The 19,126-nt window shown below is 40.7% G+C and overlaps 1 protein-coding gene across 1 annotated transcript in view; it reads left to right on the forward strand.

Annotated features, from left to right (window-relative positions):
- The window catches only part of nt5dc1 (5'-nucleotidase domain containing 1), a 98,854-nt gene that overhangs the window by 50,141 nt on the left and 29,587 nt on the right, over positions 1-19,126 (forward strand). Inside the window, exons 7-8 of the mRNA XM_050057717.1 lie at positions 6,185-6,359; positions 13,289-13,386. Coding sequence (XP_049913674.1) covers positions 6,185-6,359; positions 13,289-13,386 — 273 coding nt within the window. The remainder of the gene's footprint in view (positions 1-6,184; positions 6,360-13,288; positions 13,387-19,126) is intronic.

Genomic DNA, 19,126 nt, shown 5'->3' on the forward strand with positions numbered 1-19,126 from the left:
CTACCCTGCCTCGATCAGTAAGCGTGTAAATAAAAAAACGGGAAAATATTCTAAATATAAAGATATATTGATATTGATTTTTAGGTGGGTAGTTTTATGTGGCTAGAATTCATTTTGCTCAGCCACAGCAGTACATCGCTTAACCTCCGTGGGGATAGATTTGGTACTGTATATCACAGACTCTAGCAAAGCAACACTGTACATAAAACAAGCACAGCAAAATTGGGCCTCCATGTTTTATTATATATCTCTACACATTACAGTTGTGGCTGAAAATGACAGCAGAAATAAACAAATTTGCCAATTTCACATGTTGTTGTTAGCACAATGTCACAGTGATTCGGTCTATTGGTGTGGTGGTCTAGAAGGTTCTGTATCCAAGGAAACCTTGGTCAAGTCAGGCCAAAAACTTGTGTTGCAAAAAAAAAACTGCCTTTCTTGTCTCCTAATGTCTATCCATCTAAACTGTCACCTATATTAGATAAAAGCAAGTGCCCTAAAAAAAAACATACTTTTTTTTTCAACCTTAAATTACAAAATATTTGATAATTAATACCAAGATACACAGAACAAGAAATTTACAAGTAACAAGTGAAGTGAGATTTTTAGTCATGAAGACGAAACTCATGAGGTCTTATCAGAATGAAAAATGGATACACTAAAAAGGCACTGCAACATATGCTTCAAACATCACAGTCTTGCGATTTGGAGGGGATGGTTTTTAAAGTGCAACCTTCATTCTTTTTGTATTCCTTTGTTGGGTATATTCGCAATTTTACACAAAATCCACGTCTTATTTTGATGCGGTACAACATGGGTCGACCCTTTCCCAGGACCTTGTTTCATCTGTTTACTTGGGTGGTAAATTTCCCAGTGGAATAAAACAGCATCTGCTCCGTATCTCTGCAGCGTAGTATTTGATCAAATGTAACACAAAGGTGGTGGCGAGGTCAGTTGTTTATCCTCTCACAGACAAAAGTGCGATATGGGATTTTGATGGCTGGGGAGATCTTTTAACCTCCCTCGGATGACCTCCCTGGCTGTGGGTAATGAGGCAGGACAGAATTTCAGCTGTAGGGTCCCAGAGGAGGAACAGCCTCACTAACTGAGGGCCGAACGTTTGCTTTTTCCGTTTAACTGACGCTGTTATGGTCTGTGGGTACAATTAAAAACTTCTGAAGAACTTTAGTGAAAATCAGAACCAAATGTTTACAGCTGAGACATGTTCAAAGGTGTGAAAGTTGGGCTCCTGATTGGGATCTTAGCTTTTGCTTGTTTGTGTTTGTCGTCATCTTCTGGTAAGAACCCTATACTGCCTTCTTAGAGCCTGAAATAACCTTTTCCTCACTCAAGCCCATACTGTGTTCCACCACACGAGGGCAGCATGTCCAAACATTTCAAACTGTAACTGCAGAATTGTCACAAGCTGCTTTATTCATCCACATTTTTGGCTCATGCACAAAAACTGAGTGGTATGTTATTTAGCAATTTCAAAGAAGACACGAGTCAGTGCCGGTAATTTCTAATCAAAGGATTTAAGGGCATTATGCTCAGCCTCAGAAAGAAAGAAAAGACACATCACTATTCAGTTTTTTTGTGCTAGGTAAACACCACAGGGCTTTTTACTTCATGAGCCAGAGGCACCTCAAAGACTGAAACCTTAATAAGCAGAGGTGCCATAAAATCTGATCCCTCTAATGGACAGTCAGTAGAAACTTCAAAAAAATCTCCAAATGTATAGAATACTATTTGAAAAGGCCCAACCTGACTGAAAGGCTTCAAAGGGCCCCATTAGGAATCTATAGGTGACATCATAGATGCTGTACATATTTCAGGATTTGGCCATGTCCTATGTCAATATGGGCTGGCAGCAAGCTTCATTAAACTCATTGTGTGTTAATTAGGAAATAATTAATTAATTCATGCCATGTTAACAGAATAAGAAGAAAGGGAAGACCTTTCATTCTTATAACTTTGGAGCATTGGTCAGATCAGGGCTCTTGTTAGAAAGTCATGATATCTCTGACTTGTGATTAAAACTAGGAGACTATGTTCTTATGGTCTGTACATTAACACTGCATTAGTTATTGAGGCTATAATGTTTTGCCCTACTGGCAATAGGGCCTCAGGATGGAAACAATGTTGTTTACTTTGTTCACATAGTATGATTTATCTGCAACTAGCTGGTGTGACTTCTATGAAATGTGTTATGAATATTCATAGTCTCCTGAGGATGTTTTCTTATGATCTGGGGGATCTCCTGTCCCTATGGCTAGTGCTGCCATTGAATCAAACGCTTGTAAAGAAGAATCTAATGAAATTGAGTGGTCCGATTGCTATGAGATTTACCGAGCACATTGGTGTTCCCATGAGGATGAACCGTTTTGGACACACTATGATAGGGATGCACCAATTGGGCTGATACCAATACAGATATTTAAAAATAACAGTTTAGCTGGAAAGCGATACCAATACCGATGTTTTATGTTTTATGTTGTTGTTGTTGTTGTTGTTGTTTTTTTTATCATATTACCATTTGTGCTTGCGAAACAAAGAATTCTTCACTATAAAAAAAACAACTAATCTTGTATGAATTCACTTAGCCCTTCAAACACTACTTTTGAATGAGCACAAATTCCATCATACAAATCTTTGAAACAACCTTTAATATAACCTTCTTTGACACGTAGCACATCTTAACTAAATAACTGCGTACAAAGTTTATAATATTATATATAATATTGCTGTGAAACATCAACAAATTTTTCCTTCAAATAGCTGTATTTATTCAAGTTTCTTGCCAAAATCTAAAATTACAAGATTACCATTGGCCACATAAGGATAATGCTATGATTTACTTTTGCCTAATACTCATTTTTACTGCATAGAGCTTGAACATATCATAATAAAACTCAATGCAACCTCTGTTAGCTATTAGTTCTGGCCATTGGCTGCTAACAGCTAACGCTAACTAGTGCTTCTCCTGCCGATTTCATCAAGGATTTGTTGTTTATATTGTAGCATTATCAGGGAAACAATAGGGTGCGTCCCCTGATATGTCAATAGTGAGTTTACTGCGCCTTTTCATCCCGAACGTGCCCTAGGGACAGTTTTTTTACTGTCCTTGGGACAACGGGATGCCCTTGGTCTAGAGCCCTGCTTTTTAACCTGCACAAACTGAGGTGACACTACAGAAATTCATCAGCCGCTGCTGTCGGAGGATGGCGTCTTACTTTGCTGCAGGCTGATGGCAGTCAACAAGGTGAATATTGGACAATATTGATGTTTGACCAATAAACTGGTGCATTCCTATACTGTTAGCTTTCGACTTGCACCACTCAAGGGTCTAAATGTCAACAGTGCACACAAGGCATTCTGTAATGGAAAAGACAGTTGTCTTGCTCCTAAGAGGATAAACCCATTTGATTTCAGTGACTCAACTGTCTTCATACTTGCACCATTGTCAGAAAACACTTATTTTTTATTTTTTTTTCTCAACCACTCCTCCAGTCCTCTAATAATACATTAGCAACACTGTCAGTGTGTCTCTTGGTTTAAAACATTGCTAATGTGGGGTAAAATTAACATTGCAGCTTTAATGGGCCATGAGCAAAACGTCAGATCTGTATTTGTGGTTTGCCACAAAAATGTAACTCCATGGAGTTTTTTAATGTTCACACTGAGAGGAAAACATCAGAGAGGTGTCATGTGTCCGGCAAAAAACAGAAATAGGACACTTGGGCCAGAGTGTACACAGAGTCTCTGACTGTGTCTGTGACGCTCTGAGGGCCCAGTGATGCTCCTGAGAGGCTGCCGTTCTCCGCCAGGGTAAACACCTAAGCTCATGAATACACACCACTCATCCACACCCTGCCCTGTTTTCCTAAGCCCTCTTTTCTCCTGCTTGTGAATGAAGCAACGGCACCTTTCACTTATTGGTTATCCTCTTCAGCTCCAGAGCAAACACCATGTACAGGTTGCCTCATTTTTCTGTTTTGATAAGGTTGCGCATATCTCAAGGTTGAATTTTGTTCTGTGCTTCACATTACTAAAAATCGCCATTTAAAAGTAATTGCATCACAGAGGAGAGGGGAAGTACTTTTCTATGTATCTTATCTGGATTACAAAAAAGTCTTATATCCTTTAATTACAAACCCTCAAGGTAACATTTTGTCACATTTCCTCCCATTACCAAGAAAAATTGCACTATTTCGTAACCTAGTCTTGAAACATGGACTTAGCATTATATGTTGTCAATCAGCATCGAGTTCCTCTATTCCCTTATGTTTTATTCATGGGTTTTTATATTCATGAGGCTTTTCTGAGAACATTAGGCCAAGAGTTATATTCTTTGCTGGACTGGGATTGTGTAACACAGATCATAACGCTGCCATATTTAGCTCTATGCAATATGCTGACAGGATGCACTGAAGGGCAGCTGGGAGGCTTCAAAGTGAGGGAAGCCCATTGACGGAGCCTCAGAAGTGGGTAGCATGACTCCGGGCTCCCCTTTACCTTTGTGAATATGAATGTGGAGGATTAAGAGAAGAACATTGGCTTTAAACTTGTTCCTAACTTGTGGAGACAACAAAATGTTAAAACCATAGTTTACATTTACTGTGTGTAAGAACGCTGACCATGCTGGCACTCTCTCACTCTCGATGTCTGTGTCTTGCATTTATTGATGATGGCTATATCAGAACATTTGTGGTGCTTCAATAGTTTCAACCATGCACCACTCTGTTTTGTTTTGTTTGTTTTGATGAGTCCCTGGATAAATGCCAAGCGGATCATTTTTCTCCTGCAAATCGGATTTCTGATTGTCATTACTTGACAAATAAATGATATTTTAAAAATAGCTTAATGCTGTATAAAATCAAATTTAATCATATGTCAAACAACAATAAAACTGTCCTATACAGTTAATGTAAAGGGCTGCTAGTTACACCAGAAAGTGGCACAGCTTTCATCCTTACATCCTTGTAAAATGGGTGATGCTCGTGTGAAAATTACAGGTGGAAAGCTAACTGATAACATTTTAGCCACTGCTGTTAGCAAGCATCCCCACTGACTGGTAATGGGTGGGACTGAGAGTTTGGTGATAGTGATTCCTTGTAAGGTCAAGCTAGCCGCTAACATGCTAGCACTAGCCTGACACAATAGCCATCCTAGCTAGCTGGCAAGCTAGCTTGTTTGGCAATTAACCAAATGATAAATAAAATGTTGAACTACAAGTTACTCCTCTCTAGAGGCAGGTAAACTACACCAACACTAAACTGTATTAAAAGTAGCAGCAACACTTCTGACTATTCAGAAAAAAAATAGATGTTACTGCAGAATTACTACTGCTAATACTTATACTTCTAATAGGCTACCACTGTTACACTACAAAACAATTAAATCTGGTTATTGGAGACTTAAGTCCACAGTTGTTCTGTAGACATCACTGATAAATGCATGGTTTATTTATTTCAGTACATTCCACAATTTTAGTTTAGTTTTCCTCCTCTGTCTGTATGCTGTCTCTGTCTCTTTGTCTCTGATGAGTTGGTTAGATGACTTTTAAACATCTGTCAAATTATCAGTAATTGAAAAGTGTATGTGCCTGATACTGTATGGCTGTTTTACATGGTAATGGCTGCACATTAGTTCTAGCTGTTAAGCTGTTGAGCCTCGCCTGTTCGTTTTTAACTGGCTCTGTGTCATTGCCGTATAGGCAGATGAACAATGTTTGGCTTCCCCTAGTGCTGCAACTGCAGGCGGAGGTCCGCCAGGTGAAGTGAACAATGAGGGGAAGCCAAACATCGTTCGTCTGCACACTGCAGGGACACAAAGCTGTTTGAAACTTGGCAAAATTTCCCCTTAAATGTCCACCAAACTCTTGGTGTAGCTTAACTTTTGTCCTATTTGCTTGCTGTTTGGAGATATTGAAATGTAATTGTACAGTAAAGCAATGTTGCATCAGTTCAGAATAGCATTTAGTGTTTTGTTGATGGTAATGGAGAGTGTTGTCACATATTGGTCTAAAATCTGCTATAATTCAACTGTGTTAAAAAGTCTGGTAAGTCTGAAGACCAAAGCATATGATTTATTTATACACGTGTTACTGACCATGATGGTTCCATCTGTTCCGTGTCTTAAAAATCAAAGCCAGTTGTCTGACTACGTGTGTGTTTTTGTACAGACGATGCAGGGACGTACTTCCCCAGTGTGAAGAGGGACCCAGGCCGGTACCTGCAGCCCTGCTCTGACTCTGTCAAGACCTGGCTGCGCAGCATGAAGAACGCCGGGAAGATCCTCCTCCTCATCACCAGCTCCCACAGCGACTACTGCAGGCTTATCTGTGAACACATCCTGGGGTAAGACTTCACACACACAGGGACCACAGACTGGCCCCCTCTTAAACAAGACCAGGACCTGGTCTGCAGTCCTTACCATAACAGCCCCCACAGGATTTATAACCTGAAAGTGTCTGCTCAGTCCAAGCTGGCAGTTTTTGGTTTCCCCTCAACATTCCTTACAGCTCCCACATGCCATCAGTCATTCCTTTAGTCAGCGCTGTCTCACATGTCTTAAGTTACCATCATCATCACACACATATGCTACACTTATATATCTCCCAGCAGCGTTCAGCAGCCAACACTGAACATCAAGCTGTTCCTGTTTTTCATTCTTTTTTTTTCCACTTTGCAGATGTGAAACAGTATACACATCAGCATGCACCTCCTATTTTGTCCGTCAACAGTGTCTTTAAAATCCAAAAATTAGCACACACTTTGTGACACAACTTTAACGATTAACCATTTTCCTTCATCTTTTCTTATTTTTTGTTGTTTTTTCCTCTAAAATTGCCTTTTTTTAAAGTCTTTCACCCAATAGGCATCTACCATATACATACATATTCTATATTTTTCATATACCCTCTGAGACAGAGTAATTTAGTCAAAGTCCAGTCAGTTGCTTTTAAGCCAGTGGTTCCCAACTGGTGGGTCGCGGTTCAAAAGTGGGAGGCTCACAAACATATCAAGTTTGTAAAAAAACACACTTTATTTTTAAGTACAGTGAATTTCCGGCACAAGCTTTTATTTTGAAGTGCCACTCCACTCCACTTTTTTGTTGTAGAGTGAGTAAATAATGAACAGCTACTTGACAGACACAGCATACTAGCTTGAGGACATGGCCAAACACAAGTATGATGTGTAATATATTAAACTTTGTGGACCTTGAATTAATGACTAAGGAGAAAACTGGACCCCGTGGCTGGACCATTTGGGAACCACTGTTTTAAGCTAGCATGCTTTAAAGCTCCAGAAGCTTGTAAAAGCTAGTAAAAGGTAGTAAGTAGGCCTTGAATTCATATTATTTTGTCTTTCTTTTTTTATTTTAACAATGGATTAGATTACTATGTGTAATGGAAAAGGTGTCACGTATGATAAACCCACAGGAAGTTGTCTCCAACTCTGCACTTCAAAAGCTCCTTTTAGTCTTTTCTTAGCTTATTGTTTAGATTTTTCTTGAAGCTGTAGCAGTCAGCAATTAAGTAGTGACAAACCCACTGCGTACGGTAAATGTTGGTGGAGACCAAAACAGAGATAAAAGGAGAGTGAATATAATGTGCATGTATGGGGAACATATTTCTTGGTTGACTAGAAACACAACTCCAAAGGGATGCTAATGTTGTGTTGTGTCTGGTAGATGACTCAGGCAACTATTTGCAAACACATTTGTCAACTTTGAAATGTGTTAATATGTTAGATGAAATAATAAGTCTCTACAGCTGCTGCCAAAAAGCTGCCAAAAATTCAATTTATTCAAGTTTAGAAGATTTGAATTTTTCCCTCTTGTGTCTCTTTCCCTCTTTTGGTTCTCTGCTTTACTAAAATGCTTTTTGTGAGGACAGTGGTGTCTTACCCAGCAGTAGCTCCACACAAAAACGTTCATACTCACTAAGATAAGTTCATTGTTGAATTTGGAAATAGTAGTTTTACAAAATATTCTCTATCGCTTAAAAGCTTATAAACTCAGAAAGTGGATTTCAGCTTTTAAGCTAGCTAGCATTAAAGGGGCTCTGTGAAATTCAGAGCTTTTGAATTGTTTGCACACAGTTCACAATTTGGTGGTGGCTGAGCTAACGATGCTAACTCCATAAACAGCGCTAATCAACAACAACAGTGCTGACAGAGCTAACGGTGTTCAAGTCAGGGGGGAACCGAAGGTGGAGTGCAACCTCTGTGACAACCCCGTCCCAATATCAGAGGTAACTGCCGTAGGAATTGCAAAGTGGCAGCAATGAGCTATCTAGTGGGTTACACACATGGACTAACATGCACACATGCCCAGACTGTCTTATCACAGTAAACCATAGAGTAGCTCGCATTACAACACATACAGAGTGAGCGCAACTTCTCCTGCGTTCCATTTACCTCGGAAGTTGGAGGTTGGAGCTGGGAAGGACGTTACACCCAAGTTGACAGCGTTCCAGTAAAACAAGATGGAAAACCGAGATGTTGATAGCAATACCAGTTCTGGCTGGGTTAGCCATTGAAAGCAATACCTTTTGATGACAGTGCATTACGCTGTATTTTGTGCAAACAAACAACGTGGCAACATATCCACAAAACCATAAATTCTGATGTTCCGGTGCAAATGGAATGCACCATTCATCCTCTGGTCAGGACGCCATTACTCAACTATATTTTTACATAGCAAACTAGTGCTTTATTAAAGCTCTAAATGTGGCATACAGAACCTTTTACGTTTCAGGAAAAAAAGCTGCTAAATTACTTGAAATATAAAGTGTACAATCAACAACCAATGGGTCTCCTGATTAAATAAATTCGTTTTTGACTGAGTCAAATTTCCTTAGGTCTATTTGAAAAGGCTTAAGATCACTGGAGTCTGTATACTCACAGTTAGCTATTACTTACCATTTCACAATTTACAGCCAGTACCTAACATTATAATTGCAGGCATGCAGCAAAAGAGATTATTGTCCTAGCAAGCTCAGTCTTTGTAGTTTAGCACTGGCTTTGTGCATCACTGGCCTCCCTCTGTTACCAGTGCACACTGTGTGGTTTAGGCTTGTTTTTGTAGCCGAAGCCCTGTTATACACTCGATCAAGCAGCATGAGAGCCTTGAAAAAACACAATGTCTGTGTTGCTGCTGTGCTTTTACAAACATAAGCCCTGCTTGTTCTTTGGATGGTGTTGTTATCTTACACTGCATTCGCCTGTGTAGGTGGTCTGCTTTTTCACTTCTCATGCTCAGAGCTGATTGTTCTCTGTAGTCCAGCAGAGGCAAAAAGCAGGTTGAGGTAAAGCAGTTTTGGAAACCAGTTTGTCTCTCGGGGGCCCCTCTGGCCCAGGCCTCCCTCCGCCACCCCACCCCCTCTCTCACCATTTCCTGTGAGGCAGCAAGCAGCCTGGTCATTCCTGTTGTTCCTCACCCCTCTCCCTCGCTCCCCTGCCGTTTCACTGGCTCCCCCCTCCCCTCCTGTGTCTGTGACCTCCAGCTCCGCAGCATGTGTCGCCTCCTGAGGAGAGCAGTCAGAGCCCCAGCTGTGAAGGAGGTTGTGTGTGTGCTCAAAATCATGTTCAAGTCATTACTTTACAAGGTCAGGGGATGCAGATTTATGTTGTGATTGCGACAAGAGGAAGTTAGGCCAGCTTCGGGTTGTTGGTGGAGAAGTGTGCTTTGTTTGCACGCTTAGTGGGCCTGCTTTAAGATCTTTCCTGTTTCTCCTCCACCTGAAGTTCGTGTAGCTACCTCTTCTCCAGGGAATCCGTTCAACTTCAGGCAGCTCGGGACCAAATACTTTCCTCTTTTTCTTAGTGTCTCATCATGTCAGCACATCACTGTGGAGAAAGCACTTTGTTGTGAAAGGCACCCTCTCCCACAACACAGTACTTCCTTCTCTGGAGAAAACCGCCTTAGGCCTCCAGCCGCTGCAGTGCGGTGAGCCGGCTGGAGGCCAGTGACACTCAGCTGTCAGAAGTAGCACAACAAGGCCAGAGCTGTCTGACAGGAGGCTACTGGCCAGTACCCAAAAGGCTGTCCAGAGGAGCTGCTGCCGCTGTTTGGCACCACCAGATAAAGGCATTTATTGCTGGAGTGCTGCATACTTTATTGATTTGTTAGTTGTTGTTAAGTCTTCTGATGTGATGTGCTGCATTTTTTGCCTGAAATAAAGTGTTAACAGTCCAGACAGGATCCTCTCCAACTGTGTAAAATTAGCCTCAAGATGGCTGCAGGCACAATTAGAGAAGCAAGATTAATTCAAGATATCTTCAAACACAGTTTTACTAGGCAAAATACCTTTTAATCACATTCGGCATATCTCTACTTTACTTGTGACTCAGTTCAGGATATTAGTAACTGTTCAGCATTAGTTCAGGCAGAACACTATGTCAAGCTCAGCTCATGTCCCAGCTACCTCAGCTGATCTCAAACAGCCAATCAACTGATGGATCAGCTGATTGAGGGAAGGGAGTCTGATAGATCACATGATTCTTTACTATGCAACCAATTGGTGAATCTCATTCAGGGTGCCCTATTTAAACTGCTCTGGCCTGCCTACTGTTGCTGCTTCCTCTGCAGGCCACTTTGCAACCCACCTCCACCACAGCTCCTCCTTTTCATGCTGTGTCTGACTTATCAATGTCAAACCTGTTTGTCATTGATGCTGCCTTAGGCTTTCCATGTAGGCACATGGAAGGGCAGGGGTGTCTGCTCTTTCTGCCTCAGGCTTTCCTCAGTTGCACATATAAGGGCAGAGAGGTGTTCTCTCTTTGCCCTAGGCTTCCCTTTTTCCAGGCGAAGAGGTGTGCTCTCTCCACCTCAGGCTTTCCACATAGACCTTAGGAAAGGCAGAGAGGCCCCAGAACAGAGCCATACCGCCAAATATAATACTGCAAATGGTAATAGAGTTTTCTTTGACTAAAGTGGTCCTGATTGAATGTGTGGTTATGTTGAGGGACAAAAATCATGTGGTTACGGTTAGGAAAATATCATGTTTTGGCTAAAAAATCCCTGCTGGAAAGGCAGGGGTGTCTAGGTAAAAAACAGCTGCTTTTTGTGCCACTATTCTGCCAGAAAACAGCACTGTCTCGGTGGGCTGAACCTCGTGTTTCAACAACCACCTCTCCAGCTTTACTTTCTCTGACTTTAAATACATGCATTAGGTTCAAGTTGGTAAAGTGTGATGCCAAACTTGCATTGAAGGCTAACTTTTATTTAAGCTTACTGTACAGTAGTTCTGCTCTCTTTAATGATGCAGATTTGATCATTTAAGTACAGTCTTGTAAGAATTTGTGTGACTTTAGAAATCTGAAATTCAAATTAAAGATAGTCAAAACTGAACTGTATATATCTTTATTTGTTGAATTTAGTTTTAAAGGAGTGCCCTGGTGGTCAGGGGTTTAAGGCGCTGACAATGTAAAAGCAATTGTAACACAGTATACTTAAGACTAGTTTAGATGTCCCAAAACAGGCACATCAACATCAAAATAGCCTTCTCATCTTACACCCAACAACATGGTGAAAAGTAAATTAATCAGTGTCTTATATGACTCTTGAGACAGTTCTTATGAAGGCCTTTTGAAACTTTTATCTAATGTTAGATTTTTCTCTGAGCAACACACTTGTGGTGTCACTTGCTGCGATCCATTTACTTTGGAAGCTGGAGGTTGGAGCTGGGAATTACGTCACTCCCAAGTTGATGGTGTTCTAGAATAACAAGTCAGGCTTCAGACTTCCCAGTGCAAATGGAGCGCATCATCTATCTCTGTGTTTTTCTGCCACTTCCTCTAGCCTCTACAGTTCAGTCAGAATTACTAGCACTATGTGGTGTTATAGGTCCCTCTAGAGAGCAGCTGTGGAATGACCAGACTTGAATCTGCTATGGGTCGCACAATGCGTATGGTTTGAGTCCAGTTTCTGTTAAAGTCTAGTCTTTATTATGCACATTAAAGCATATTTATGATTTTTTTTCAGTGATAAACACTTTTCATTTCCTGTAGATTCATCACAATAAAAGTCCTCCTTTATTTTGTTATGTAAAAACCTGTGTTGTGAAGCAGAGAAATAAGGAAATGTCTAGTTTTCGTGCAGCAACTTCACACAGCTTCTAATACGGCTGATAGCGAACATGAAACAGTAAAATAAAGCAGATATCTAAAGTAAAAACAGGACGCAGGAGAGAAACTAAACTCCAAACCACAGAGATTCCAATCTACAAAAGCAGTGAGAGCTGAACACACAGAGACTTTTAAAAACGTCTCTTTCTGCTGCAGCTTGAGTAGAGTCTTGCAACACAAGCTTATTTCGGAGGGTGAAGGGGTGTCATTGGGGGTTGGCTGAGGTCGGTGAGACGTCACTGTTACCCGCTTTGAGGCGGGCGGCCTGGCTTTTTGGACCTCCTCAGGAGAAGGTCCACCTCTGGTCCAGCTCTGCGTGTCTTACCTGATAATGGAAACACAAATCGGCGCAGCATGGCTTGACTCGGTGTGGCCAAAAGTGACAGTGAAAAAGGCCCAATAGTCTCCAGAATGCTAGTTCCTGGAAATATTGTGGTGCCTGGCTATTGAACATAAACCGGAGATCAGTTGCTGCATAATACATACTACCATTTAACAATTTGAATAATTGATTAGTTTTTGTTTAAATAGAAGCCATGGTTGGATACAGGAAAAGATACAGGTTAATGACAAATGCCAAACAAAGTCATTCAAGTCCTAATATAACATAAATAAACTGTAATAGTAGCCTTTATAAAGTATACTTAGTAAGTATGGCAAGCTGTTTTGTCATGATAAATATATGTGATGAAACAGCTTAGCATGTATACAGACATTCATGCATCAAACTGATTGGTCCACATGTTTTTAGGTTCCTACAAAGAAGCCCTTCCTGTTTCATAAGACTTTCTCACTGTATATGGAAGATTCTATAGGGATCCTCTTCACGTAGACTGCACATACAGACAGTACTGTATTGTATGTCTCCTTGGAGACGTGCTCCAGCTCTCAACATGCTCACTATCACTTCATGACTGTAGCTCTGTGGGAGTGGAAGTGTTTACTTTATTAATCTCAGTATTCCCTCTGCAGCCCTGTATGTGAACACTGTTTATTGCTCCATGTTTTCCATCATCTGTACGGGCTGTTTAGCTTCACTGGGCTGTTTGTGCTTGTGTAACTCAAGTACATTTGGAAGCTGTCCAGGCATTGTCCTTCACACAGCGGCCAGGCGCCTGTCACAGAGGTTAATGTTGTTTCTCTGGCTGTTACAGGAAGGATTTCGAAGAGCTTTTTGATGTCATCATCACAAACGCCCTGAAGCCCGGTTTCTTCTCCTTGGTGCCCCAGCAGAGGCCCTTTAGGACCCTTGGTGAGTATGCGTGCTGCTCTCATACGGCTACTGCACTTTATCAGCATTTGATGATGATTTAGTCCCTGACATTTCAACACATAGTTAACAAAACACCAATCAAGTTCCCAGAGCCCAAGCAGACGTCTGCAAACCACTTGTTTTGTCCAAACAGCAGTCCAACACTCCAGTATATTCAGTTAACAGTGGTGTCAGACAGAGACACAACAGATAGTCACATTTAAGGAGGATGTTTGGTATTTTTACGTGATAAATTTATTAAACCATGACTCCATTATCAAAATTGTCTTTCAAGTCAAACGATATGTGTCAACATTATGGAAATGATCAAAACCTGTATATAGGATTGCCCAATTTCTCACTATCAGGCAATGACTAAAAATGTATTATTGGTTTGAAATTGAGTTGAAATGTCAGACCAATGTGATACAAGGATGATTCCTTTCTTTAAGACATATCAGGCAATTTTGGTGTAAACATAAATACTTGCCTAATCTTGCCAGTTCTAAACATATATAGAGTCAATATCTAACTTAAACCTCCCATCCCCGGTCTGGTTCACCGATTGTTTAGTCGAGGAAATAGTGTTTACAGTTAGCATCTTTTCGGGAAAATTCTCAAGAAAAGCTTCAGATGATATGCTTAAACATTTTGAGAAGTAATACGCTCACTTGCTTTCTTTCTGAGAGTGAGAAGAGAAAGTCAATTGCTGCCTTGAAGTGGAACTCATGAGCTTGTGGTTACGCCATGGTAGGTTGTGCACACAATATGCTCAGCGTTCAAGTGGTTAAGTTGTGAGAGCACCGCTGCTGGGCAACAGCAACATGAATGTTACTGTCTGCGTAAGCCACTGAGGCTAACAGTTTAGCAAGCTACCAAGCGAGTAGCATCATGCAGGAAATGCAAAGGCATAATGACAGAGGAAAAGATGACAACACAATACAAGTAAAATTCCAATATGTCAACCTATCATCCACCGTCAAAATGTCAGCAAGCATGTCACAACTCGTGGACTCTGACAGTCACTCCCCTTACGAGATTGCAAATACCATAAGAGGGGGCATACATATGGACTCTTCTTGTGAACACAGTTAACAACCCCATTGAAAGGCACAAATCATTCTCATGTCTGTCCGTAGCTCCAGTACAGAGATAAAGTTAGGACATGATTAGCTTAGCTAAGCATAAAGCCTGGAAGCAGGGGAAAACGGCTAGCCTGGCTCTGTCTGGCTTTCAAATTACCAAAAACAACAACACCTACCAACACTAACTGATTAACATGTTGTATCTCGTTTATTCCGTACAGAGACAAAGGTTTGAAAATGACATTTTGTAGTTTTTGGGGAAGTTATGTGCCATAACTATTTCCTGGTTAACAACAGTGTAGTGCAGTGACTGTGCACAACTTCCCAGTGTCTTGTCAACACAGTGATGTTGTGGTTTTTTGTTTTTTTACAGATTAAACAAGCAAGATAAGATCATTTGCGAACTCTGGAGGTGTTGTAGGTCTATGTTTGGTCTCCTTATGCTAAGCTAGGCTAACCACATCCTGACTCCAGTTCTGTTCTCAACACACAGATATGAGATTGATATCAATCTCCTTATCTCACTCTCAAACAGAAAAGGACAAGCATATATTTCAAGTAGTTTGTGCTCATGCCCTCTAATGCTTGCAGATACCTGGAAACAGTGAGTTTAGCAGACAGGGTCGGTTCACCCCAATAACAAAACAACAGATGGTTTTTTATGTACTTCTAGTCATATCTTTCTTTTTCTGGAGAGAAATGTTTCTGTTTTTAAAGTCTATTTTAGAGCTTTTGGCAGCACAAACTAAACTCCACTTTCTCGGTATTAAGCTCTCCTAAAACGTTGGCACATGAAAGAAAACTATCTGCATAGCTAGATACTAGGTAAATAGAACAATATGGGATTTTTTAATAATTTGGGTGAACTGGCCCTTTAATTAAGCAGTGTTTTTTTTAGATATTTCACTATTGTACATCTCTTGTATTATTTTAGGAATATATTGTAGTGAATCAGAGGTCATTCCAGCTGTTATCTTCCTAAACTCTAAATTCAATGTGAAGATTTCAAACAGCTGTTAGTCGTGTTAGTCAAAATCGGTTGCCAAAATTTCACTGGCTCCAGTCCTCGTCATCAGCAGTCTGCATAACTCCAGTTACCTTCCTGGGCCATCTCCCCTCTCTCATCAGCCCAGGCATCTGATCCTGGATGCTCATGCTGAAGGTGTGCACTGACAGGGGCAGCGTGTTGGAATGCTCCCCTCATCTGGATTGTCTTCCTGCCAGCAATAACACTGGGGATGCATTATGTGTGAAGACAGGATGATCCACTCAGTGAAATATTCTCTTCTCTCTCTCTCTCTCTCTCTCTCTCTCTCTCCCTCTCCCTCTCTCTCTCTCTCTCTCTCTCTCTCTCCCTCGCTCTTCCTGAGTTTTGCCACGTTGGCAGAAAAAACATCAGCATCTGCTCTTCCTCTGGCCTCCGCGCACACTGCCTCTCCTTTTTTAGTTGGAACATCACTTGTTATTCTGCACTCTTAAAAACGTCCTTTTGTTTATGAGCTCACAAAATGTATTTTTAAGAATCTGAGACAGAGCTTATAACTTTAGGACTGATGATTTTACACTTCCCAAATATTTGTAGCGATGACAAGCAATAATCACATGCTAAATTATTTATTTACTCTCACTTATTGTATTAATTTAATCATTATCTGGAGCCTTTTTCGTGGAGTTTACATGTTCTGTCTGTGCTTGTGTGGGTTTCCTCCCACAGTAAACAAGACATGTATGTTAGGTGAATAGGTGACTCTACATTGCCCATATGTGTTGGCCCTGTAATTGGCTAAATGCAGCATATGCATACATAGATAAACATATTGGTGGATAAGTCAACAATGACAAGTTAAAAACGTCACTTTTGCTCTTTATAATGACTAATATTACACAGGTGACATGACAGTGAAGTGGCTTCCATTCCCAAACTGGGTTTTGGCTTTTGGCTTGGTTGTAAAAAATGCGATACCAGTACCCTTCAAGTGATACTGATACCAGTAGAGTACTTAATTTGAAAATGGAAGCATCCAGTTGCATAAAATACTAACAGACACCACAGACATGTAGTATAGCCATGCTTCCACATGTTTTGGTGGCATCTCGGCATGCTGAACTGCCAACTCAGACAGACTGTAGGGGTTGTAGCTGCTGTGGTTAGTGCTTGTCATTTTATAATTGTACTTTTTTCAAGCCTCGTCTCCAAGCTGTCTGTTCTGGCACTGCAGTGTACAGTGATTTTTAGCTGACTGAAAGTACAACTGTCACGAGCAGATTTTAGCAACTGTAGCTAACCAGCTAAACAACGTTAGCTTCATAAGTTGGTTGGAAACTCTATACAACTTTGATATAATGCTAAAAGACTGCGGGTAAAGCTAACACATTGCAAGTAAAAAGTATCTTCACTGGTTGATGTGACATGTAGAGCATATGGAAATAATGCAGCAGCATTGTTTTTGTATCAAAGGGTAGGTAGTTTGCACTGGTGTTATAGTATAAACATGTCACTGTCAGAAGGAAGTGTGCATCTACTGCTAGCTCACATAGCAACACTGAGCTAGCTAATGTTACAGCTCAGCCAAAGAAGACACCATTAATGTTCACATGTTGTTCTGTCACAAGTTATGAGTCCATGAGTAGATGCACACTTCCTTCTGCGTGGTCATACAGTTGGCAGGTCAGTTTGGTGGAAAGAGAATAGTTCCTTCATGAAACTGCTCACAACAAGGTCTGTGGATTATCTTGAGTAACCAAGTCATGATTTTTGGAAAGAGACATTGCTGTTGAGTTTTAAAACTTTTTTTGGCACTTTGAGCACCACAAGCTGAGTGCCATCTAGTTCCATTATATTGGAGAGAAGGCAGACATCTCTAACATAACATATCGCTAGCTTTAACAAAAAGAACACAGGCCTATGAAGCAGGCATGGTCATAAAGGGTGCACAGCTAGCTCCTAAAGTTAGATTTTTGAAAAATTGCAATGTACTGCCTTGCTAACAGTATCGCAGTGTACACGATACATTGATTGGCAACACTCATGTAGTGATATGTATGGTATCCCCAGATTCTTGCCAACACACAACCCTAGCATGAATCAAGGTAAGAACTTAAGTGACAGAACGTTCTGTGAGCAATTAAATCTCAACAAACTGTGTGCTTTGAAAAATGAACCCTGGGTTTAATGGACGTTAGTCCAGGATTAATAAATACCAGTGTGAAAGAAGGTTAAACTAGCCTCTGGCTTTCTTTATCCTGGTGTTTGGGCCAAGGGCTTTGAAATATAGCTGTGCAAAACCCTTGAAGACTGTTATTTAAAATGTGCTGTAATCAGCCAATAACATGTCACACAAAGTGTGACATAAATCACTTCATAGCCTCAGGCTCCACGAGGTGCTGTACATCGTCCACCTTTATTGAAGTGAAAATACAAACAGCACGTCCTCATTCCTGTTTCTCTCGAAGTCCAGTGTCCTTACAGCTGTTACCACGTGTGTGTGTGTGTGTGTGTGTGTGTGTGTGTGTGTGTGTGTGTGTACGCTTCCACAGGTGCAGGTGCTCATCCCTGTTCTTTCGCTCTCTCCTGTCACAATATTTATAGCATATTTAACCTCAGTTTGAACCTGTAGTGGCCTGTACTCTGGAGGATACCATGGTTTTGTCAGTGAGAGTGAGGATCTGCATTTGACCTGCTGCTGCTCTTAAATACCAGTCAGACCCACAGGAGCAATTATCTGCATCAAAGGCGGCGGTCCATTGATCCCCAGATAACAGCATTTAAAGGGCTTTTCATGAGTTTAAATAAAGATGCGTTACAGCACCTACTGCTTTCATAAATAAATAATATACGATTACATTTATGTGGTTAACATTGACTTTATTCATATTTCCTGTTCAGCCCAATTAAGAATCTTACTTACTTTACTTATCCATGTTGATCTGTGCGGATCATGGCTGCAGTTAAGAATGCAATTTGTTTGTTTGTTATTATTTGTCAGACTTGTGTTTTGAAATCTCTTGTTGGAGGTAGTCGTGGCTAAAAAGGAAGCATGGTACAAACACTCAGAGAGGCAAGGGAAATAAAGGAACATTCCAGCAAATTTCCTATTATACTGCCATACAGTTGGAGGACTCGCAACAAACAGATTAAAACAAGAATGAAGCTGCAGAGGCAGATAGCATGACTCTCTCTCCCATAATGCAGCTAAATAGTTTCTACTATCAATCAATCAATCAATTTTATTTATAAAGCCCAATATCACAAATCACAATTTGCCTCACAGGGCTTTACAGCATACGACATCCCTCTGTCCTTACTAGTTTGACCCTCTGTGCTTGGTAAATTCCAACAAGTTTTAAACTCCACATTGTAACTCGAGATTCACCGATTTATTGGCTAAACATTGGCTGATATTCACCCTGTTCACTGAAATTAGCAAATAAGACAGCATCCAATGAATGGCAGTGACTGTTGTGTGTCTGTTTTATCACAAAAATTTCGGGTAGGCTAAAAAGCAGGGCTTGAGACTAATGGTGTCCTGTCATCCCTGGGATAATAGAAAGTGTTTTTGGTACAAACAGAGATCTCTAGTCAGTAAAAAGAAGTTTTGGGCGAAGGTAAATTATGATGTTCTCATGATGTGTTCAAATGTTGTCTTGTAAAATGT

This window comes from Epinephelus moara, chromosome 12 (assembly GCF_006386435.1).
Source record: "Epinephelus moara isolate mb chromosome 12, YSFRI_EMoa_1.0, whole genome shotgun sequence".
NCBI lineage: Eukaryota > Metazoa > Chordata > Actinopteri > Perciformes > Serranidae > Epinephelus > Epinephelus moara.